Source organism: Anas acuta, chromosome 8 (genome assembly GCF_963932015.1).
Source record: "Anas acuta chromosome 8, bAnaAcu1.1, whole genome shotgun sequence".
Classification (NCBI taxonomy): Eukaryota; Metazoa; Chordata; class Aves; order Anseriformes; family Anatidae; genus Anas; species Anas acuta.
This window is the reverse complement of record NC_088986.1, coordinates 5,509,208-5,533,575: the sequence shown is the minus strand read 5'-3', so window position 1 is coordinate 5,533,575 and position 24,368 is coordinate 5,509,208. Positions and strand designations below refer to the sequence as shown.

The following is a 24,368-nucleotide window of genomic DNA, read 5'->3' as shown; positions in this document are numbered from 1 at the left end:
GTGCTGACAGGCCCAGCCCTGGGGCACCATTCCCCTCATTTTTGGTTTTAATCTGGGAGAACATCCCAAAGCAGCCCAGCTCGTTACCAACACACACGATTTCCCTGAACAAGCCTTGCAGCTGTGCAGCCCACCTTGGAGCCCTGCCCTGGTGCAGGCAGAGGAGGTTCCTCGGTCCCAGATGCGTGGAGTCCACAGGGAGGTGAAGGGGGGCCAGGCCAGGCAGAAATTGGGCCAAAATGCCTCGGGCCACGTGAACGCCTTGCCTCCCCACCTCGCTACCTTTGCCCCTGCTGCCTCGCTGCGTTCCCATCGGAAGCCCTCACCTGCAGCACAATGCGGAGCGTCAGGCTGCTGCTACAGAAAGCCCTCGTTCTTCTGCACGTCACCGCGAGCGTTGTCGTCGGCAAAACGCTGATGGTGCTGTTCCCCAACGCCATGAAAAGGCACATCCTAAAACAAGGCGAGAAGAGCAGAATGAACCAGAACCCCAAGTTCAGCTACGAGAACTGGGGCCCGACCTTCTTCAGCTTCCAGTATTTACTCTTCGTGCTGAAGGTGAAGTGGAAGAGGCTGGAGGACGAAGCCTACGAGGGACGGCCTGCTCCCAACACGCCAGTGGTGACATCCCAGGGGGACATCCAGCACCTCTTCGACTTCATGCGAGGTCAGTCATCATCCTTGCAATGCTTTGGGTGTGCTAAAATGGTAGGTGAGGACAAGAGGCTGCCAGGGGACAGGGACAATCAGGGAACGTGCTGCATCTTTCCCATCAGATGAACGCCGCCAGCCTGCTCTGCTGTGTTGTGTGCTCTCATGCCAGCTGCCTGCCTCTTGATTTTCTAAAATAACCTGCTTATTGTCCTGGATACAACATCCCTGCACGGCAGTACGCTCGTGAACCTCTTGCAAAAGCTGGCTCTGTCTGGAAATACCTCCTTTTGACAGCAAAAGCGATAATTTGTTTTAGGGGGAGAAGATCCAGAGTCAGAACCGGGTGCAGTGAGTCACGACCATTGGCTGCCATTCCCTGTACATACACAAAGTCCCATGCCAGCTCCGAAAGCCAGAATAGATCCTAGAAACTAGAAAGCACACAGTGTTTTTGCAGATTTAAAGCAGCTAGAAATGAGGCAGAAGTTGCTTTGTACTTTGTCCGCTGCCTCCCACCGAGATCTCTGCAGAACGTGGAATTAATCATTAAGCAGCAGCGTCTGTCCCCATGGGAGGCATTAAATCCTTCTCTCTCTTTATTTATATATAAAATAGGGTTGCACAATTCGAGGTACACAGTATCTACAGGAAGGTACCCCCGCTATTAGATTCTTTAAGATGCAAAATATGCTGGCAGCACTTTCTTGAAGCTAAGCCCAGCCAGAATGAAGATCTTGAACATGCTTGAGATAATTTAGCATGGCCATGGACTAAAAATCCTGTAAGTTTTCTTAAACTGAGGCCTTGCAATCGATTATGCAGATGCGAACACGTGGGTACACCCTGTGTTAATCTGTAAGCAACTGCACAGATACTTTTGCCAGGAGCTTGTGTAACATTAGTTTAATAAAGGCATAACCAAAGTTCTGTTTGGACAGGAAATTGCAGAAATCCATTCAAAGCATGAATGCCTGTGGTGCATGACTGAGAAGTCTGCAGCTTCCACTCGGCTCAGCTAGAGCTGCCACCTCTGAAAAAAGTCAAGACATCCAGCTGGGTCAACAGAATTAGGAATCTGTGCTTAGATGTCCATCTCTGAATCACTGTCTGTTTAGAAACCTTGCAAACGATCATGCTGAATAGTATTCAAAGTCCTTAGTACGAAAGCTCTTGCGGAGGCTGCCAGGCTCTACATGCTGTATATCCATTTTAGAGCAGCTTGCTATCCCAAAATGCTGGTGACTTGAGAAATGGTTGTCATGGGGAAGGCACAAGATGTGTATCTGTCGGGTACCTTCTGTCTTCACTGGGCTTTGCACAGAAAGGCCCCTCCTTGGTTAAGCTCATTGTTGGATCCTGCTCTGGTCAGTGCCAGGCTAAGGGACAGAAAGCATCTTTGTGCTTGTTTTGCATAGAAACTTGGTGATACATTCATTCTGCTGCCTCTCTCCCACCACCAACTTAACCAAAGTGTCCCCTGCTTTTCTTCTAGGTAACCGGCCTTTAATCCTGAATTTTGGAAGCTGCACCTGACCTTCATTTATGTTAAAATTTGATGAGTTCAACAACCTCGTCAAAGATTTCAGCTCGATAGCAGATTTCCTTATCATCTACATCGAAGAAGCTCATGCAGCAGGTACAGTACAAACATATTAGTGCCCACCTGAACTTCAGATATGCATCATTCCTGTTAGAAAAACATTTTAGCAAAGGAGTTAACTACAAACAGCAAAGAAATCTTCCTAAAATCAAAAGTGGCCACACCAAATCTAGGCACCAGTTTGTATCCCTGATTCTCCAACGATTTTACTCACACATCTGACTTCACACTGAAATACTCCTGTTGAAGATGCTTATCTCTGTGAAGGGAAGCACATAGTTAAATCTGTGCAAAACTTCCTCCCAGTTGTAGCAGAGCTCCTCTTGAAAAATATGAACAAAAATGAAAAGAGCCTTTCATAGAACAAAGGTTAAGTGTGCAATGGCAGCATGTGTTAAGTGTTTTAAAAACAAAACAGTGTAGTTTTTGTAAATCATTTTTAATGTGTCAAGAACAGGATGCAGACTTTAATTAAAAAATAGCAAACAAACTGCACACACTCTTTTATCTACACTGGACTAAGTAACATGCTGGCAGAGATTTTTATCCCAGGGTTAAGGTGGTTTTCTAAAAGGCGTTTACAGTTTTCAAGTTTTCTAACACTGCATCTCTTACAGCTCCTGAGAAACAGACAGCCAAGCCACCAAAATCTTTTACTTGTTTCCTCTTTCCTAGGAAGTTATATGCAAATGTTTATTTGCATATTTCTAAAAAACAAGGAGGGGCCTTCTCTCTTGCATATTTCAGTTATCAGATCTAAAAATAATTTTAAAGGCTTAATGAGTAGAATCAAGCTGAATGAACAACACTATTGCTGCGACTGCTAAATGAACAGGTAACAGCTAACAGCTGATATCAGCTTATAATTTAAAAATCTCCTTCTCTGCATCAATAATTTTGTCAAACTTTATCTGGATGGGATGCATCTCCCACACCTGGTATCTTTCCAGGCTTGATTTACGTGGGAAAATTTCAGCTAAAATACATCAAGTATTTCTGAATCCAGGGCAAGGAAGAAATGCAGTTTGTTCAAATTAAAGTAGGGAAACAAACAAAGAGACGTGATTACTTATCTGCAAAGCTGTGGTGTTCTCCTACTCTGAAGGGGACCTTAATTTCATGGCAAGTTTTGGTGTTAGAAGTAAACTGCATTATTCTTTTAACACAGTTTTGGTACGTGACACACAGGACATCTCCATCCCAATGTCTATTCCAGATGTTCCTTGCTGAACACCTTTCTCATTTGTTCCAGATGGATGGGCTTTTAAAAACAATATCATTATTAACAATCACAGAAGCCTTGAAGATCGAAAAATTGCAGCACAACTTCTTCAGAAAAATAATCCTTTATGTCCAGTGGTTTTAGACACAATGGAAAACCTCAGCAGTTCAAAATATGCTGCGCTGCCAGAAAGACTGTATCTGCTTCAAGAGGGGAAGGTTATCTACAAGGTAAAACCCATCAACAATAACGGGCACAATACATTGAGATTCTCAACTTTTAAAATAAGAATGTTTTGTATTTTATGCAAGTATTTCATTCTATTTCATAGTTGCTAATTATACAATGCACTGTAACTCTGGAAAAAAAGAAAAGGACTTGCAGTAAAACCAGTCTGGGCCTTTGCAGTGTACATATTTGATGTACACCTCAGTCCTGCTCAAATATTTATCCCACGGCTCATTAGAAAACCTAGCTACGTCTACGCTGTGAGATCCAGGAACACTCCCCAGCTCCAGGATCCCAGCATTGGCCCTGCCCCAGCTACACAGCAGGGTGTGACCTGTGCGCATACCACCTCCTATGTGACAGCTGCCAAGCAAAAGAAACCCAAGTACACCTACCCACTGCTCTGATTTAACTGCTGTGCTCTAAAGGACTTCTGCTCTGTGTATTTGAGCATTACTGTATAATTTTATTGCCTTTGCAGGGAGGAGTGGGGCCTTGGAACTATCACCCCCAGGAAATACGCGCCATCCTGGAAAAACTGAAATAGAAAAAGAAAGAAGAGGACTTCGGAGTAAAGACTAGCTGGATAAAAAAAAGCTCAATGAATAAGTTTTCATGGACATAACTGTTAAAAAAAAATACAAATAACAGAACACCTAGACAGGGAATAACACATGCATCTAAAGAGCATTTACAGTGTGGTTCATCATTTATTTGTCTGAAGGTTTTCAAGTTTCATCGGTACAACCTCATCTATCACATTGTAGTGTCTTACTGCACTTATACCAGAAGCAGTAACGAACAGTAGCTGAGCTATTAGGACTGGATATCAACATTTACATTCCTAGGGAATACCATGCAGGATAAACCTCAGGGGTGGTGACATTTGCAAAAGTCAACTGGCATGCAAAACAACCAATTTCACATTAATAAGTTTCTCTTTCTCTCGTACACATCCAATTTTCTTAAACGTTCACTTCCACAGACTTCAGAAAGCTTCTGAATAAGACAATCTCTATTAACATTTGTTTCTATTAATATTTGTTATGACAGTCATAGCTTAAAGCGCAGACAGCTGTGACCTGAATTTAGAAAATATTTATAGAAACAAAGGATTGATCTGCAATTATTAAAAAACTATCAAGAGCATCATACGGCTCCAGCTTGTTTTTCCCCTCCGGTTATTTATAAGCATTAGTAGACGTTTATGCACATCCTATTATTCTTGCACAGTTTCTTTTGAGTTAATGAGGTTTCCAGTTTTAGAACTTTTGAATAACTTCTTTGAGAGTAAGAAGTAATGCCTCCCATTTAAGTATTTCATATTTTCTTCCATTCAACTCAGGGTGCAAGGGAAACATCTCACAGGAAAATGGGTTTTTCATAAATTCAGAAAGCCTGACCTAAACACAATGATTTAAATGGATTTAGCTATGTTTAAGTATTCTTGATAATACTCCAGATTATAGAGCTAGACAGCTGTTACTATAATTAAGGACATCTAAGCACAGACTCTTAATTCTGTTCATGAACCAACTGGACATGTCTTGACTTTTTTCAGAGGTGTCCGCTCTAGCTGAGCTGAGTGGAAGCTGCAGACTTCTCAGTCATGCACTACAGGCGTTCCTGCTTTCCATATATTTCTGCAATTTCCTGTCCAAACAGAACTCTGGCTATGTATTTAGAAAACTAATGTTACACAAGCCCCTGGCAAAAGTATCTGTGCAGTTGCTTACCAATTAACTGCATTACATACATTAAACTAGTGGTGAATACACACTGCATCTGTTTTCTTTGAAAAACACTTTAATACAAAGTTTTAATAATAAATATTCCCTGCAATACAGATATCAAAATATAATACAAAAAGGAAAAAAAAGGTACAAATTTAAGCTGGACTTAAGTGTTTTCTGCTGTGCCCTCTGCCATCACCCTGTGCACTGATACAAAATGATCAAAGGCAGACTTGATGATGAATCGCAAGTAAGTGGCTGGGCAATCAGGAAGCTGTAGAAGACAAAAAAAAAAAAAAAAGAGTTAATTTTAGTCTCTGTAGTAACATAACTATCAAACTATTTGCAGAAGTTTGTTAGAAGAACCTGTGTTCCTATGTTTGTTTCCAAATTACACATAAATCATGGTGTTCTAAAAAAATTTAGCCAGCTTCAGAGATTCTTTAGGAGACCAATTAAAAACAGTTGTCCCTCCCCACCCCTGAATATTGATTGCAGCCTTCACCACAACAATTCAGGGAGGAAAGACCACCATTCTTCTGGAAGGAGCTCCTTCACACAGGAGCAGTAGTTAGGTGCAACTTCATACCCCAATCTACAGAGGAGCAGCAGGAAAGTGGAGTCTTATGTCCTGATCTATGAATTCCCAAATCTAATGTCGAGTTAGCAATAATTATAAATAAACGTGTTTTGATTTTTCATGGTTTCCACCCAGTTAGCCTAGACATGCTGTTCCATGAAGCACTGCTGGTGTATCCTGTAAATACTCACTGGAAATTCTTCCATCTGAAGCTGTCCTTCTGTGTGTTGCAAATCTAGAAAATACATATTTTCAGCAAATAATGAGTAACAGGGCACAATGCTGTGAAAAAAATTCACTGGATGTCAGAGTTCATGGGAGTTTAAGGAGCAGGAACTCGCACAACATACAGAAATTGTTCTTTACAAGGTTATTTAAGAGAACAAATACTCTTTGCAATATCCCAGTGTAAAAATATAATTCATTACACTGCTTTATAAAACATCACCCAAGGGGCATTAAAAACAACATAATAATGCAGGAAATGGCACTCTATTATACTATGCAAGTCTGATTTTAATTTTTGGAACAAAAAAGATTGTACAAGTAGGCTCCAGCCCTTCTACACCATTTTACATCTCCAAACAGCTAATCAGAACATCAGTGTTCATAAACTTTTTTAAATGTGTCTATTAAACAAATGTCTAATAACATCATCATCAAGCCAGACCTGAATACTCAACAGACATGGAGTTAAAATGACTCACTGAAAAAATACAGAGTGCACCAATGATAAAAAGGATGGTTTTATCTGTACATCTCAGATCTAAGATCAATTTTATAAGCATAATTTTTACACACTATGCAAACTTACTGAAAGGCATAAAACTAAGATTTAACAATAGAAGAAAATGTATTGTTTCCTGGTGCATTCGTGTACCATTAGCCATCTGAAAATGCAGTTTTCAAGTTGAGAAAATGGCAATATATAGCACCAGGCTACATGACAGGAAACGTGATTTTCCAACATGTCCATATTCTCACTTGATGTCCAAATAAATCAATGTGGAACTCCAAAAATTTGGTATCATTTATGCAAGAAGTGATAGGTCCCCCCAGAAGATGCACCACTGGCATTTTTAAGGCAACTATGGTCAAAATGTAAATGCTTTACTGTGAAAGTTACTCTGTAGTATAATACTACAAGGAATTTTTGCAGGAAAACAGGGATTCCAGTGAAATTTTAAAAACCTAACCAATATTAACTGAAACTATCAGAAGAAATCTAGGTCACAAGGCTCTACCAAAGCCTGACAATGTGACTAGTCTTGTTCTCAGACACGTGCCAGGGTACAACATGCCAGGGTACACATCCTAGTGTTACTAAGTCAGTTTTTTAGGGGAGGAAAAAGAAAAAAATAAAACCTCCTAATCAAGTTTTTATTTTTGTTTACTTATCTCTATACATAGTAACAATAAAAGTCAATTGGAATCCTTCCTGGTTTGCCTACCAAAAGCTTTGTTATTCAAAAACTTTGAAATAAGTCAATCAGCAAATGCACAGATCGACATCACTCCCACAAAACCCCATCCACTTCAGATTCAGAATCTCACCTTTTTCAACACACTGTTCGAAATCTACTGGGTCTTCAGATATGCTTCTTTCAATCCTCAAGGTCCGCACTAAAATACATAGCATTTAAAATATCAAAATAAATTTTGCAGTTTATTGAAAATGATATTTATTGCATCACTTTCCATCTACAAAGCATCTTACCAGTATTAACTAATTCACTGCTCCTCTAGTTTAGGGACTAGGACTGCAATAAAACCATCGCACTCCTGTTTCAGGTTGGACAAACAAGGACAAGTTTTCATTTTGTGTTGTGCAGCCTCTGCTGACGGTCAGGCTCCTGTACCCATGCTCTCACCTTGTAACAGTGCTTTTGATCTTACAACTCACATTTTCCCTCACCTTATTTTAGAAAATAAAATTCAGAGTTGCCATACATAATTATAAAAATCAGTATTAAAAATAAATCATTAAAATAGTAAGCATTGTGGTTTTATCCATAAAATTAGATCAGCCACCACTGTACTACAGAAGTTAACTAGAAGATCAATACAAGGTTGCTATGAGAACACAATAACAATTGCAGCTGGGGCGGACTGGCCATCTTTTTCTGACACATTTATGAAAAACTTTGGACATGCAAGACAAGTGTTTTGTTAAGCTGTACCTTTATTAACATGTTAAATGCGACTACTTAAATATACGAGGCTACTGAGAGAACATGCATGTAAGTGAATACATTTTGAATAATCTGTACTGCATACTGCAACACACGAAGCCTTACCCAAGTAACACTGGATGGCGACTTTGCTGATTTTTACACATTTAGGGAAACCAATAATGAATTCCTGCGGGAACATTCCTGTCGTCGTCCAGAACGTTTCAGAACTTCTGTGGAGAAAAACAAAACCACACAGGGCGTATTTATAGCAGCCTTGAAAGAAATTTTTAAAATAAATAAAGAATGCGAGGCCGTTGTTATTGGGGGAGATTTTAGTTTGCGTTGCGGGGGCAGAAAATATTCCATCTAGGAGAGGCACCGCGCTGCCAGGGGACCCCCCCTCAGGGCCCCTCTCGCCGCCCTCACCCGTCCGCCATGTTCTCGGCGGGGTGCTGCGGGTCGCTGGAGGTGGCCAGGACGAGGGCAGCGCCCGCCGAGCTCCGGCACCAGTCGGCGGCCCCCATCTGGAACCGGGAGCGGAGGGGATGGCCGAGCCCGGTGCTGCCGGTACCGGGCAGCGGGGCCGCCCCGGAGCAGCGCGGTTGTGGCCGGGCGAGGCGGTGCCGCAGCGGGACCCTCACGGGGGGGGGAGCGAGAAAATGGCGGCGGCGGCGGCGCCCCCCCCTCAGAGCCCACCCCGGGGCCGCGTCCCCTCAGCGTCCCCTCAGCGCCCCGCTCCCCTCCCGCTGCCCGCCCCCGGCGCGGCCCCGCCTGCTGCGGGATGGGAGCGGCGAGAGCGGCCCCGGCTGAGGGAGCGGCGGGGCGGCCCCGGCGGGGCAGGTAGGTGAGGGCAGCCCCCCCCCCTCGGACCCCTCATCACCGCTCCTGCCCTGCGCACCCTGCTCTGAGAGCCGGGAGAGGGCTCCTCGGTCAGGCTCGGCTGCCCTGCTGCGGTCAGCCATTTACCCTCCTCCTCCTCCTCTTTCTCTTCGTTCCCCTCTTCCTGCAGCACAGCTGTGCCCCCCCCCTCACACCCCAGCTCCTTTTCGCCATCCCAGTGTCCGTGGGTTGATGGCAGGCAGCACCCAGCCCGGCCCTCCTGGCGCTGCAGGGTTACGTGACAACCTGCACTCAGGGCACCCAGGATCGCTGACGGGGCTTGGGGGTCTTTTTCAAGGTGTGTTTTATCTGTCTGCGGTTTGTTTTTGCAGAACTGGACCAGGGGAATGTCGTGCTGGCTCCACTCGGAAAGCTGGCTGGACACCGGGCCGATATACGTGCGTGAAAATGGGAAGCTGCACGTGGTAAACCAGGGTGCGGGCGGCATACACAATGTCCCTCCCAAAGCAAGACCTTTCAGGCTGTTCTCCAGAGGATTTTCTGTGGAGCTCTGCATGAACAGGGAGGACGACAGGGCAAGGAGGCAGAGGACCGATCACTTCATCTTCACGTACACCAAGGAGGGGAACCTCCGATACTCGGCCAAGTCCCTCTTCAGCCTGGTGCTGGGGTACATTTCTGACAACGTTGACCACATTGACTCGTTGATTGGTTTCCCAGAGCAGATTGCTGAAAAGCTCTTCTCAGCTGCCGAAGCAAGACAAAAGTTCACAGAACCAGTTACAGGACTGAGAGCTCTACAGAAGTTTACTGAAGCATATGGCAATTTGGTGCTATGTTCGTTATGTCTGCGGAATAGGTAAGTGCATTCAGTAACAAATACCTAGTGCTTTTCGCTAGCATGCTTAAATTTTCCCTTACTTTCTCTCAAAAGTAACTTTTCAAAAAATGTAGGCCTTATAGCACCACCTATTTTTAGTCAACTGACTTGAGCCTCATCTTACTCTGCTGCTTGCTTCCCTTCGTACCATTCCTTTCCTAACAAGTACAGCCCACAGCTGTTGGTTTCACACTGAGAACCAAGGCAATACAGGTAATAGATTAAATCCATGTAAACTAAAGGGGGATTTTATATGAAGGTTTAAACTTGCAACTATTTTTTAACAATGCTCATCAGTATTTGCATAACAGTCTGTATGTGTAATGCTACCTCGGGTATTTCTTGGGTCATTTTTCTAATTGTACTTAGAAGCATTTCAACATGCCTAGCTGACTGTTCAGATAAAATACACCCTTGCAGGCCATCTCGGATTATTTACTATAAGTTTTTAACTCATTTCATTTTTTATCCCGTTTCATTTTGGGTGCTGAGCAGAAGATACAGTCTTGTAGGTGAGAGTTAGAGCCTTTGAAGTCAGGCAGGTTTTACCTTAGTGGTAATTGTGGTTCCTAGCTCCATACTGAACATACCTTAATGAGGTTCTGATTAGAATACAGCTTTTTTTTTTTCCACCTTCTCAGTGTTCACGTTTTCTTTCTCTACAAGAGAGTAACACCAAGCTTAAAATTGAATGTGCTTTTAAAGCTTTGCTCCTACTGAAGTCTTTCCAAGTACTGTAATGAGACTATTTTCCATCTATACACGTTAAAAGGGATGGTTTATCCAGTTTAGAATCAAAGTACAGGCATATTCATCTGAAGTGCCAAGAGTGTTTTGAGAACAGTAGGAATGTTTGATCAGAGGTCAATTATCTTTTGTTTTATCCCTTAAACCTACTCCCTCTTTATTTTTAGTACAGATACTTTTTATGAGCTTAATTCAGAAGTGGAGTTACCTCTGGCATAGTTTGCTATTACAGAAAGCTCAGTTAAGCATCAAGTCTTTGAAATCCAGGAAGTAAGATACTAAAGCACTTTCTGATTAATCATATTTGTGAAAGAGCCCACTCTTCACAAGCCCTCTGTGGTCTACTGAGAGTTGCTTTGCACTCTGACTGCACATATTGCCTCCTAAAATTTGGTGGAGTAGTTCGGTAGGTATACTTGCACCAAGAAGGTGCTCTTACTTCCATGGGCAAAAAGGCATTCATTGAGGGATGCAATTAGTAAACACACCTAATTTCAGCACTGCAGGTGTTATCCTCAGAGAATGTCTTGCTGTGGGGACTGTGAGGTAAATTCAGGAGAGATTAGGTTGTATTGCTATGGAAATAAGAGGTAAAAGCAAAGGAGATGGGGATAAGGTAGTAACTGCTACGTGCAAGCAGGGTGTTACTGCATATTCATGCATGCCATTCTTCAGTGCATTCCTACCTCTAAACCTCCTACTGAATAGTTCCAGCACAGATGTTTGCATGGCTGCGGAGTGAATCGGATCCGGGAACCAACGCAGCTCAAAAAAAATAAGCCACTGAGTAACCACTGCCTGGGGTGTAATCACCACTCCAGTTGGAGTCCAGGGTCCTGCAGGCATCTTGTTGGACTTACTCTAGTGAGCTGGGCCACGTCTCTAGCCAAGTATTGTATTTTCACATGTGGAAAGTAAAATTTTACCATTTGGCAAGCTGTGCTGATGCATTCAGAATAGATTTGAAACCTGGGTGAATGCTGGTTTGTCTCCACGCCACCTAGATACTAAGGAAGAGCAATTTGTGAATCTGATTTAAAGTAATTTATTCTACATTATTCTGAAATAATACAGTAATAACCTGAAAACAGGCCCCTAACAGTGGTGTTTGCAAATTGAGGTTGTAATTGTTAGTCCATTATTCTGTGTCATAACAAAACGATATTTATTCAAGGAGAAGGCTGGGGATTCGGATGTGTTGTGTGCAGAATGCAGTTTAAAAAAGATAATTACAACAGCTGGCCAGTTTCTGTCAGTTTCTACACAGATTCATATAAGAAATAACTGCCTTTTGCTTGTGACACTTGAGAATACTTGAAGATCCTTCTTATGTGCCCTGAACACTGATAGCTTTTTTGTTCTTTACAGATACCTGCTTATCTCTGAAAAACTAGAAGAAATTAAGTCTTTCCGGGATCTGACGTGTTTGGATCTTTCCTGTTGTAAACTCGGAGATGAACACGAACTTTTAGAACACCTCACTAAAGAGGCTCTGTCTAGGTACTAATTGCTTGATGTGTATCTAAAGACACTTTCTTTTCCTATCACTAAGCAGTTCAAAGAACCAAGGTGTGACTTTACAGAAAAATTTCACAGAAAGTAGTGTGTAAATTTGAAGAATTCGGTTGTTGATAAAACCTGTTCTTGAGGTAAACAAAATACAGAATTTATTGTACAAAAAGAACGTGCTCTAAAGGACATACTAAATCTCAAAGGTGCTATAAATGTGCAAGATAATTCTTGTGTATTTTTATAATTTCCATTGGGCAGGAAAAAAAAAAATGCATCTTAAGCATTTTGTTTGCTTTACACTTTTATTTCCTTCTTTAATGGGTAACTTTTATAAGACAAATTTTTAACTAAACCAATAGGCCAGATGGAGATCTGTGTAAGCACTAGGTTGATGTTTAGTTAATTAATACTTTGGAAAATAAATTTTATTATGTTTGATACTGAAGATTGAAAAGTAAAAAAATTGGGAAAACAGTAGACAGAATAGCTACTAACTAGGAGATATTACATTAATATAAAACTTCAATACTTTGATGCATTTTGAGATGAGATTTTGTTTTCAAAGCACTTTGAAAAATGTTGTAATGTTATGTTTTCCCTGCGTTCATCTGTGTTAATAATACCTCATTGTTTACCTAAAAATTGTTGCTGCATCTCTTGCCAAATCTGTCCTCTCCCATTTTGCCAAGTGTTTTTCTCTTTTCAGTTTTGAGTGAAGTTGAGATTGTCAGTCCTGATTTAAATGACTTCAATTTATAAAGAACCTCCTTGTCTCTGTTAGCAAATGCTTGTGCTCTAGGATGAGTTTGTCACTGGAGTTCCATGAATAACTGCTCAAATAAGTGCTTCTGTTGAGCTAGCAGAAGGAATATAAAAACATTTGTCAGTCCTACTAACCCAGGCTTCTTTCTTGCTACTTTTATTAATGTTAATAAAAAGTTCTTATTAACCCTTCAGTAGACTGAGGGGTTGGCACAAGATGAGCCCAGACTTTCTGCATAGAGTTTTAAGATATTTTGCAAAGCTGTCTAAATAAAGTGACTGTAAACAATTGTTTTGTATTTCTCCTTCCAGTGTAAAAAGGCTTCTCTTGAAAGACAACGCTTTATCAGATGCGGGCCTTCGCAGAATGACAGCACCAGTACGAGTATTGAAAAAGGGACTTGAGAATCTTTTGGTATTAGATTTGTCTTGTAAGTGCTTCATGGTATAATATTAGAAGCAAACTGTATCTTTTTTTGATAAAGATTTTTTTCTACTTAATATTGAAGGGATACAAATAATTTAACAATTCCTTTGAGCCTAGTACCCAGTCCCAGGTTTGACTGCCAGCTTCCCACAAGGCACAGGTCATACCTCTAAGTCTCAGCTACATGTTAATTACGTACATGTCTCTAAGAACGTGGGAAGTAATATTGTAAAACTTGTATTTTGATCATTAGAGGAAAAACACCACATTTGACTCAATTTCCAAACATGAATCATCCTACAAAGAAGAGGCCAAAAATCCCTTGTTCAAGTATTAGCTTTTGGAACAAATAGTTTCTTGGTATTCTATCTTCTTCCACATCTTGCAACTTAACTAACTTTACCTGACATTACAGGTAACCCTAAAATCACAGATGTGGGAATTGGATACATTCTTTGTTTCAAGAAGTTGAACTGTTTGGACATTTCTGGGACAGGTCTCAAGGTAAAAGAGCTTCTAAGTTTAACAGACAAATATAACCAAATGGTCTTTCCTTCTGACCACTTCATTTTCCTTTTCACTAGGATGTTAATGCCGTCATTAAACGAATCCAAACGCAGATAGGCTTGGTTCACTCAGAAGTGCCTCTGAAAGAATTTGATCATAGTAACTGCAGAACAGAGGGATGGGCAGAGCAGGTATGGGTTTTTAAGTCTATTTTACTTTCTAGAAATGTTTCTTATGTAATACCTATGAGGTATTAAATCACTAAATAGGAAATAATAACGGATATGTTTCTGTTGACGTTTCTGTAAACTTTACAAGAAATATTAACTCCCTCATATTTTCTTTCAGACAGTTTTGCAGTGGGAGCAGGCAGTTATGGAGGCTGTCAAGCCACAAGAGGACTTGAGATCCAGAACAGCAGCTCAGCACTTCTGTACGTAGTTGAATAGAGACCACATTATTTAATCATTTTCTAGGAGGAATATTTTCATGCATTGTTATAGTACAAATAGCATCTCAGATGTGCAATTTTAGCCATTTGTGCAACTGCTTTACAGTGTGGTGGGAGGTTTTTTGTATGTGTTTTTTTTATATATATATATTTGTTAGATTGCTGGATAACTTACTTAAAATTCAGTATGACAGCAGGCTCAGGGCAACATCTAATAACTGAGTTTTCTCCTTAAAATCTGGAGTCCAAAATAAAAATGTTAATTTCCCCTATGTATGCTTCAGTAAAACAAACAGTATTTCCAGGTTTGCTTGGCCAAAACAATTTGCAACACACGTGTACATTTTAAGGCATAATTCTGTTTTTCCCCCAACTCTGAACTTTTTGTTTTTCCCCCTGTAGATGGCAAGACACGCAGAACAGAGGAAGCAGTCAAATGCAAGTTGGAGGAGACAGAAACCAAAGCATCTGGAAACTTGCAGTTTTATAAGGAAAAAGTTCAAAATTGCCATTCACCTTTGAAAAAGGAGGTTGCAGGCAGCCATGAATCAAAGAACAATAAAAAAAGAGCTTTGGCTGAACAAGAGAAAGAAAGGACTTCCAAACAGAAGCATCTGTGCCTCACAGTGGAGGACTGGGATTTGTTAAATACCTACTGAGTCAGAAAGAAACGAGTCTTTTGTTTGTTGTTTTCTTGCTGACAACGGATTTTAGAGGCGTTCAGATGGAGTAACAAAGCAGACCAGTATTGTTAAAGCTGGTTGCTGTGATATGCTTGTGTTATCGTAGGCTTGGGGAGGGGAGGGCTAGAGTCCAGGAGAAGGGTGATGTTACTACTGTATATTTTCAATACATAATTTTTTTCAAATAAAGTTTTTGTTGTCATCCTTAACTAATTCTTCTGACATAGATACCGTTCACAAAAATACTGGTCTTGTCCCTTCTCATCTCTTGTCTCCTCAGGGGCCAAAGACTAATAATAATCACTGCAACTTTTTAGAAGTAAAGCTGCGCTGTGCTTGTCAAGTGCAGTGGGCCTTTAACAGTGCTGCTAGCACAGAAGGCTCAGCCTGTAAAAGCAGAGGCTGTGCTGATAGAGCTCTGACAAAGGGAGGAAGCAAACAGGATAAGGACGGGCCTGGGGGAGGGAGGGAAGCAGAGACAGAAACCCCTCGGTAACATTGCACAAAATCAAAGAACAGAAGTCCCCTATCTCCTTCCTTTTAACCCAGGAAATGAAAGCTGAAACTGGGTTACTGCAGAGATTAAACTCTACAGCTGTACTATGCCCTGCCTTACAAGCAAATCCTGCCTGCGCTTTGTGCTTTAAAGCCTCCTCTCAGTGTGTGTGCAGGCTTGCCATACGCTAACTGCATCTCATCTAAAACATAAAGGGAAGTGTTCACTGAACAGCACGCGCTTGCTGCAAAAGGCAGAGATACTCAGAATCGTTCTGGTTTGGTCTTTCTGAAGCCAGGAGTACAGCTGTAACACTGCAGGTTTGTTTATCATCAACACAGGACTGGAATTCAGTCAAAACTGAGGTGCACAGTGAAGCCATCATTGTGCCCTTTAAGGCCAAGGACAGGCTGCTTCTACTAGTGCCAATTTAGATATCTTCAGTTCAGTGTTTGTCACAATTCAGTAACAAGGAAAACAGCCCATCCTTGGCAGTCACAAACACAAAGATGCCAAGAAAGGGAACTTCACCTCAAAAATGGGTAGAGATGAGAGGGAAACCCCTGCCTCTTTGTTTCTGTATTGCTGAAGTTTCTCCAAAAAGGACTACAAACAAAGAATGCAACTATGCTTGTTTTGAAGCCCTACATTTTTTTCCCAGAAACTCTAGGCTATTTATAGAATCCACTGAAGACTACATCAGCCCTCTTCTGAGACAAATAATGGCACAAACAGTGACTTAGCAGAACCGCTACCAGGGAGGAAGAAGGCTGTGACACACAAGCCTCCTCCTGCAGCTGGCTTTCGGTTCAGCAGCCAACGTGGATTTCTTTTGCTAGCTCTTCTGCGACTGTGAGATCTGCTCATCTGAGCATGCAGAGGCCAGCCTTGGAGCATTGTGTTCTCCGTTTCACATCAGTAAAGCAGCTGGGAGCTGACACCTTGAGGCAGAAAACAGGCGCATTGTGATTTGGCATGAACGGCCTGCCCAGGTCACAGAGTGTCAGTAAAATAGCACAGTGTAGCTTCACTTCTCAGAAGAGGCATTTTAGAGCACTGTGCTTATTACATTCTCCACCCCTGGTAAAGTTAGTCCTTTTCTTAGCTCCTCGTGCTGACCAGCAGACTTCCTCTTTTAAACACACCGTTGTGTAAATTTTATCCTGAGATGACTTAGGCACGTTACCACTCTGTGCTCATCCCCCTCATCTCTCCTCAGAGCTCTGAGGCACAAATCCCCCACTGACAGGACTGACAAATACAGGACGGGGGGAATCCAGCAATTGGCACATGGCCCAGCCTAACCAGCGTCCTCTTCCCACCCACAGCAAAGGTGAGAGGCTCCACAACGTCATGGTCACCCCAATATTTTTAAGGCAGAACAAGTTGCTTACTAACCGTATTTGCCGGTCTCAGTGCTGAGCATGAAGGTTTCAAAGCCCATGAAGAAGGCAAACAGCTGGTGGTTGAACCCCATCTGAATCACAAAGCAGCTCTTCCCAAAAAAAGAGAGCTGCCCCTGAACCCTCCTTGAGCTCCTCTGAAGAAGTGCTGCAGAACTTCCTTGTAGATTCCCCCTGGAAATGCTTTGGGTTAATAAGAGGAGCACAGCAACTACAACAAAACAGGATTTACCAACCCCTAATCAGCCTTGTTGAAATGTTAGATGCCTGTGATTTTCTGGTAGAAACGTGCATCTCTATTTCATGTTTTGACTGAGGCTGGAAGCTTGGAAGTGAGAAATGTTTACCTAAAAAACTCAGTCCCTCCTCTGAGCTGCAGCACTGAGGTGATGCTTTACAGACATAGCGAAAGCTGGCCATCCGTCCCGGCCTGGCATGGCAAAGGAGGGGTTATTAAACACAGCTCTAAAAATTTCCATGGTACCTGTTCCATTATGCAGAATTTTGCCGTCTCATTCTAGGTAAAGCGTGAGTCAGAACACAGCAAAGCTATTTTTAAAAGATCTGTCAGATCCATGGCTGTATCCCAGCTACAAATTAGAACAAACATCCACCATTTATACCAGCCATGGAGAGACGCCGAGTTACAGATCACAGGAGAGAGAGGAAATGAGTGGACTGGCTTTTATTTTTAAAGATATGTGACCTGGGATGGCGGTGGGGAGAACAGTGCCTGATGTTTATTTTGGGCCTAGAACAGTAGGAACACTCACTGAAAATCTGTGTTTTCCTCAGAATCAACATTTTAGACACAGATGAGTGTTTTGGTTTTCTTTTCTTCAAAGCAGCAGAGAAAGAACACAGCTTTCTTAAATTTCAATGGCACATCCACATCTCTATCCTGCGGACTGCTTTGAAGGCCTGGCTGGCAGAGGAGCAAACCGAGCGGATCCCGAGTCATCCCACAGCCACCCAGCAGTGGCTGCAGCTCTTGGTTTTCTTCTGCTCACTGCTCCAAGGCTGCCGTGGATCCCCCCACACACCTTTTTTCCTTGCTAACTGAACACGGTGCAATGCATCCCAGCCCAGCGGCTGTTTGTGGAGCTGCCACTCCAAAACTGCTCAGCCCCAAGACTTTGGATGTGCCCTGATCCCCTCTGAGTGCCCAGGCTGGTTGGAAGGACAGCTACACCCCACAGGAACACTGATTTTTCCCCACAAACCCCAATATATCCTCTGCAGTTCCCTCACCATTACTCTCTCCATGCTGACCTTCATGGTTTGAGCACCGTGCAGGAGGTGGCCCACATGGTGGCTCCCCAGACGTGTCACCCAACACCAGGCCCCACAGGAAGCCTCCCAGCTGCATCAGCGCAGAGCCTTCAAAGCAGCTGCCGAAACAACCCACAGACATGCTTTACACACTGAGTCCACCTTCTCCTGCCCACAGACATCAGGAGCATGGAGACGTGTGAGAGGGAAGTGCTCAGGAGGACCCATGAAGGCGTCCCACAAGCTAGACGCGTGGCGCTGCTGTCCCCACACTGTGCTGATCGGGCCGGAGCTTCCAGAGCAGGACAGCAGCATGGGAGGTGACAGTGCAGGAAACACCTCCCCACGACCAGCATCTCCTGGTGCTGAGGCTTCACGGTGTGCAGAGGTACTCATCGGACCAGCTGGTGCAGTGCTGGACGCTGTCACGGCACAGCGACCTGGGCACGCAGGCGCAGTACTCGTGGAACACGGGGCTGCAGCTCCACCACGCTGACCCGCACGGAGGGCAGGCGGACACTGCGGGGACGAGAAACCAAGAACAGAAATGCTGCTGCTGCACGCACCAGGAGCCTCCTTCCTAACACCAGCAGCTATTGAAAAGACAGCAGTGATGACCCTGAGTCTGCGAACCCACCAAAGAGACATTTTTATGGCCTTTCTGGTGGAGATGCCATCCTGAGAGGAACAGCCAGCTGTAATTCACTTGTTTAGCAGGCTACCCTAGACAAAGCTGCTGTTACAGACAGGTCTCACTGGAGGTTCAAAACCTCAGGGGTGATTTAGGAAGAAAGCTGCTGCTCATTTTTGAGCAGAGGTGGATTTAAGTCACAGAGACACACTCAGTCCCCCCTTGGTCTTCGGGACATACCTGTCTCCTGACCAAGGACCAGAGGCTGGTTTTGAATGATTGCTGCTGCTACAGCTGTGCATCAAGGTGGAAATACTCTGTCCTCAACAAATCACAGAGAAGGAACAACTTCTGGGGCTGGGAGCAAAGAATCATCAAGTCATTTAGGTTGGGAAAGACCTTCAGAACTGTCAACTCCAACCATCAGCCTGACCTACCAAATCCCACCACTACATCACGTCCTTTAGGGCCACATCCATAGAGTCATAGAACCATTCAGGCTGGAAAAGACCTTCACAGCATGGAGTCTCTCCCCTCCTGGCTGCCTCCAGTTTTTGGATGTTGACGTGAAGGAGCCCACAAGGTTCTCTCAAGACCTAGCCCAGCCATTTTGTGTCTCAGAGGAGGACACGAGCCTCCAGTTTTTCCCAGCAGCAGCACTGAACACCACTCCTGTAAAACCTCTTCAATCTCTCATGAGAGCAGGCCCTTTGCTTACTGTAGCCAGAAGGCAGACTTACAGCTCCCTATCTCGTCGGAGCAGTCCCCGCAGTCATTGATCCCGTTGCACCTCTTGTCAGCATAGACCCAGTGCGCAGGGTTACCGCAGCGGAAAACCAGGTAGGTGGGAAGGCTGCGGGGCAGGTCGCCTGCAAGGGCAGAGACAGAGCCCGTGCTGAGCTCTTGGGGCACGGCTGTGCCTGCTGAAGCAGGGACAGGCAGCTAACGAAGTGGTTAAATTAAAGCCCAGTTGGTGAGACAGGTCTTCAGAGCACAGCAGGAAGACCCGGGTGGGAAGATCTCAATGCAAGTGCTCACCACAGAGTTCCTCCTGCTCATCCTCTCCGTCTCTGCAGTTGGAGGTTCTGTCACAGACCTGGCTGGCCGGGATGCAGGTCACTCTGTCGTCGCACAAGAAACCTGTCCGGTTACTGGAGGCTGCACAGAGGCGGTTTGCTGAAGGAAAGCAAGGGACACTATTTTCTGACAGTCTCATGCTCACAGATGGTATGGGGAAGAGATGAAGATTTCAGAATCAAAAGAGGGGGGAATTCAGAAATTTATTTGTCATCTGGAAATAACCAGGGGCCAGAACCCATCTCCAGTGTCCTCCTGGTGGGTGCCAGCAGCTTGAGTTGTGCCACCCGGAGTTTCCACAGTTGAGGATCAGTTCAGGGCCACCCCTCTCAGCCCCTTTCCCTCTCCCCACCACCGTTCCCCTCAGCACCGCTTTCCACCTCCCCCATGGGGCCAACGACGACCCTCACAGGACCAACCTGGTGAGCGTGGTAGGAGCCCCAGCGCCACCGCCAGGCCCACGATGGCCACCGTGGCAGCCAGGAGCAGCAGTGAGGTGACACAGACACATCTCGGTGGGCAGCACAGGCGGGCCCCACGCGGCCGGCAGCAGCCTGTCGGGAGGCAAAGGAGAAAGGTGAGGGGCTGGGGAGGGTCCAGGGGGGCTCTGGACTGTTGGGGAGATGCTGAGGTGTGGATGAGACTCCTCTGCCATGCCAGCAGCTGAGTTTTAATAGTTCAGGCACTTCTGTCACCCAAGGGTGAATCAGCAGCTCGAAATGGTGAGATCTGGACAGCGAGCAGCCCCTTTCCCTCCCCAAAGACATCGCAGGATACAACAGGCTGCAGCCTCCCAGGGAGCCCAGCCTGCAGAAGGTTACGGACATAAATCAAGCAAAATCAGGAAGTTAAAGGCCAAAACCACAGCCACTGCAACACAGAGCAGCACACGTACGAGCTGACCAGCTGCCTTGGCTCTTGGCAACGCCAGAGCTGCGTGTCTAAACCCAGCGGTAACTTCTCTCAGATTCCTCTCTATTCCCAGACCGACAGGAAAAAATGAACGTGGTCATCTGAGAAACACACATGCTTGCGTAACGGGTCACTTAAGACAACCCTGTGTGAATAACTGGATTTTGGTGCTTCTGAACATGAAGAGCCTTGATGAAAAAGTTAGGATTTCTTAGCTGTGCCTCACACTCGCTCAATTGCTGCGTGTTGTAGAAGGCAAAGACACACCCATGGCTCAGCCACCAAGGGATCCAAGCTGCAGTAACCAACCCCTCCATCAGGCATGAACAGGAATCAAAGGCAGGACATCTCAGTTTAAAAGCTAAGTGGTGAATTACAGCGTGTCTGTGCCTACAGGACAATGCCTTTGACCAAACAGACACGAGTATAAAATAATAGCAGTGAGGAAACGCTGTTATGAGGCAATCTGCAGGTTTCCTGTTGATTGTATGCGATCTCACCTTTTCTTTCTTAATGTGGACAAAATTTGCTGAAGCTTAAAGCATATAGAAAGCCCACAGAAATAGTTATAAACCTCATCTGCAACAGACGAATATTACATATCATGTTACTATACCATAAGACTGCCAACTCCAGGCCAGCAAAAAGCAGCTGAAGTCTATTAATTTTATAGTCTGGATGTTTCACTACAGAGGGGGAAAACATCAGTCTCAACAGATCATAAATACTGCCTGTATTTTACATTGCCTAGATAGTTTCAGTTGGTTTACAGTTCAATAACAGAAATGTTAAGCTTGGCATTACATTCGTTACCTCTTTCTTCAGAGAAGGGCTTTGCTGGATGAAAAGGAGCTACATCACCGTTCCTCTAGAAGGAAAGGAAACACCGCTTACAGAAGTGACGTGATAACCATGCAACGTATGCTTTTCTAGTTCTCGTACCATCTTATCCAGGAATTAATATGTAAATATGGATAGACATACAAACACATACAAACAAAAATTACCTCAGTGGAAACCTGACCCAGATTTGGCTCACAAAGCGCTCAGATTACCTTCCAAATCTCCGTTTCCTATTTGTACAACATGCGCTAACTCAATACAGAAGCACTGATATCAAGTGCTGGATTTGATACCCTTTCATATCAAAGCAGATGAAGTAGATATGACTACAAAACTCAGAAGCCGCTGATAGAGAAGTTAAACAATATTATCAAGAACAAGTGTACTTTAGGAAACAGTCGCACATCAGATTTTTGCAGAGCAGGGCCATACCTGGGGGTGAGTTTTGTTCATTCCTCCTGCAGCCACAGTCTTCACAACAGCCCAGTGGACCACAGGGAGCTCTCTGCACCCCAAAATTCAACCATGGTGCCAGCATACACTGGCTGTAACGTGAGCTATGTTACCAGGATACAAAATGCAACAGAGGGAGGAAAGCAAGGAGCACGGTGCTGCCCAGCACGTGTGCAGGAGAGGCCAGGGAAGGCAGGCTGAGCGCTTGCTGTGGTTGGAAGCAGGGTTTGCAGCTTGCTTCTCATCCCTCCCAGCTGATAAAGGGCCCAGAGACTCCTGATACTGACAACCCCACTGCTGCTCCTGACACACATAGAAGACAAACGCTCACCCCCCTGCTGACACAGCTTGAATTTGCCTTGGTGGCAGCCAGGAACCAAAGGACAGGAATTGAAAAGGCCTGAGGAAGGGAATTCAGGTCACATTCACCCAAAACTCCTTTCCCCACCTCTTTCCCAAAACAAGGCTGACACACTAGCCTCTGCCACAAGCCCAGGCTCCTACAAGACAATAATGTCTCGGCAGAGCTGTGCAGGATACAGCCACCTGGAACAGCTTCCTCGCTTGGGCCATGAGCACAGGCTGAGCAAATCCTCCCGGGTCCTCGTTTATTCATGTACACAAATTTCCAGGCCTGCGGTAAATCTTTGCATGAAATGGATTGCAGCTTCTGAACTGGCTGCAGGCTTCAACGCTGCATGCAGAGTGGATTTACAATTTTAAAGACAAAAAGCTGTGAGCCCACCTTCCTCCTGCTTGCAGAAGGGTCCCCACAACTCAAGCACCTCCAAATTGTTGCCACCCCACAGGATCCTCCCTCCTACGGACCAGTTAACCAGGACTTGGAAAAGTCGGCAGCTGTATTGCCTAAAAAGCTGGCCCCAAGACAGTTTCACCAAGTGAATTGATGCAAAACAACAAATAATGCCTGATACGGAGTAACTACTTCCCTCTCCATGTCCAAGCACACAACTCACTCATGATTGCCTTGAGTTATTGGCTTCTTGGCAACAGCACGTGCCAGCCCTGCACTCACCTGCTCGCTGACCAGCCCGAGTTAAATACAGCCTTCCTCCTTCAGCAGGGCAACACCCATTTGTCCAAAGCAGAGGCTTCTCACTGAAATCTAACACAAACTGTGCCAGAAAGCTCTCCTGGTTGGAGAGGAATTTGGGGTGAGAACACTAAATGCCAGTTCACAGTCTGTGACTCTAGGCACTCACCACACCATGGAAGAATGAGACTAAGGATTAAAACCTGTGTATCAAATTCCAGATCTTCTGCTTTTCAGAAGGGATGTTTAAGTTTCTAATCTGACTTGCTACAGAATGAGCATTTTGAACCTTCAAAAAGCTTTAGGTGATAGCGAGCTTGGTAACAGTGCCATGTACCAGGTCAAGCAGACTCCCTATGCACATCCCACAAACCAACCCTTAAAAAAAGCATTTAAGATGTGGAGTAAAACAATCCTTAGAGACAAATGTCTATAAGAACTGTCATCTACCACTGTTTCCTACAGCAAGGTCAGCTGTAACCAAGGAGGCAGTTGGGTTTCAGATCAGTTACACCACATCAGACCACCAGTCCAGAAAAAAAAAAAAAAAAAAGACTTGAGAATGAGGTAACACACACAAGCAAGCCTTCTGAAGCGCAATAAATACTTGCCCAAGATCAGAGTATTGAAAAGGAAATAAAGATGGATATATTGAGAATGATGTGAGACCTTCGCTAATTCTATCACCCAAAACAAAAACCCTAACACCCACACAGAAGTGCCATGGCTTCTTCTGCCAGTGGTGAATCACACGCACTTGAGAGATGCCTTTCTGATGTCAGGATGACTCTATTTAAAATCTGGTGCAAGTTTAATGGAACACAAGCCTAAAGAGAATATAAAATGCTTTCCTTCTGTGATTTCAATAATTTAAGGCCCTTCACTTAAATAGTGGTCTTGGGCAGAGATCAAACCCAAATTGCAGCCTCTGAAAATGAAGATGTCAGGAAGTTAAACGTTTTTTAAAAAAATAAGTAGGAGAAGCCATTTTGCAAAGTCAAATGCCAAGATAGCTTAAATACTCCACTTAGACTAGAAATCTTGAGAAACAGTTCAATTATCACAGCCTAGGCAGTATCCAATTTTGCTAAAGAAAGCTGCTTTGACATGAGCTTACAAGCACAGCACTTAACAAGTTCCTTAGGCTCTGGCTTACCTTGGGAACAGCAGTGCCAAGTGACAGATTGCTACAGGCATACAGTTTCCTGTGACCTAACTGAATCATTG

The 24,368-nt window shown here is 44.1% G+C and overlaps 4 protein-coding genes across 6 annotated transcripts; 2 read left to right on the top strand and 2 right to left on the bottom strand.

Moving 5' to 3' along the window:
- Positions 1 to 336: 336 nt before the first annotated feature.
- Positions 337 to 4,853, top strand: DIO1 (iodothyronine deiodinase 1). Its single transcript, XM_068690232.1, has 4 exons — positions 337 to 667; positions 2,147 to 2,290; positions 3,507 to 3,706; positions 4,186 to 4,853. Exons 1-4 carry the CDS (start codon positions 337 to 339, stop codon positions 4,249 to 4,251), a joined length of 741 nt encoding a protein of 246 aa, XP_068546333.1. The 3' UTR covers positions 4,252 to 4,853.
- IFT25 (intraflagellar transport 25) lies at positions 4,395 to 8,752 on the bottom strand. Its single transcript, XM_068690233.1, has 5 exons — positions 8,618 to 8,752; positions 8,315 to 8,421; positions 7,572 to 7,640; positions 6,209 to 6,252; positions 4,395 to 5,711 (listed from the first exon to the last, which is right to left on the bottom strand). The coding sequence occupies exons 1-5, from the start codon at positions 8,713 to 8,715 to the stop codon at positions 5,604 to 5,606; spliced, it is 426 nt and encodes a 141-aa protein (XP_068546334.1). The 5' UTR covers positions 8,716 to 8,752; the 3' UTR covers positions 4,395 to 5,603.
- A 137-nt stretch (positions 8,753 to 8,889) lies between these two features.
- LRRC42 (leucine rich repeat containing 42) lies at positions 8,890 to 15,209 on the top strand. 3 transcript variants are annotated; one of them, XM_068690229.1, is made up of 8 exons: positions 8,890 to 9,031; positions 9,403 to 9,890; positions 12,027 to 12,158; positions 13,245 to 13,363; positions 13,775 to 13,863; positions 13,944 to 14,057; positions 14,215 to 14,299; positions 14,720 to 15,209. In XM_068690229.1, exons 2-8 carry the CDS (start codon positions 9,418 to 9,420, stop codon positions 14,974 to 14,976), a joined length of 1,269 nt encoding a protein of 422 aa, XP_068546330.1. In that variant the 5' UTR covers positions 8,890 to 9,031; positions 9,403 to 9,417; the 3' UTR covers positions 14,977 to 15,209. The 3 variants fall into 3 exon arrangements, with proteins under 3 accessions (XP_068546330.1, XP_068546332.1, XP_068546331.1); XM_068690231.1 differs by having other exon boundaries at positions 8,897 to 9,035; XM_068690230.1 differs by having other exon boundaries at positions 9,007 to 9,144.
- A 2,357-nt stretch (positions 15,210 to 17,566) lies between these two features.
- LDLRAD1 (low density lipoprotein receptor class A domain containing 1) lies at positions 17,567 to 24,287 on the bottom strand. Its single transcript, XM_068690068.1, has 6 exons — positions 22,067 to 24,287; positions 21,605 to 21,659; positions 20,299 to 20,433; positions 19,841 to 19,978; positions 19,543 to 19,671; positions 17,567 to 18,690 (listed from the first exon to the last, which is right to left on the bottom strand). Exons 1-6 carry the CDS (start codon positions 22,085 to 22,087, stop codon positions 18,545 to 18,547), a joined length of 624 nt encoding a protein of 207 aa, XP_068546169.1. The 5' UTR covers positions 22,088 to 24,287; the 3' UTR covers positions 17,567 to 18,544.
- Positions 24,288 to 24,368: the final 81 nt, after the last annotated feature.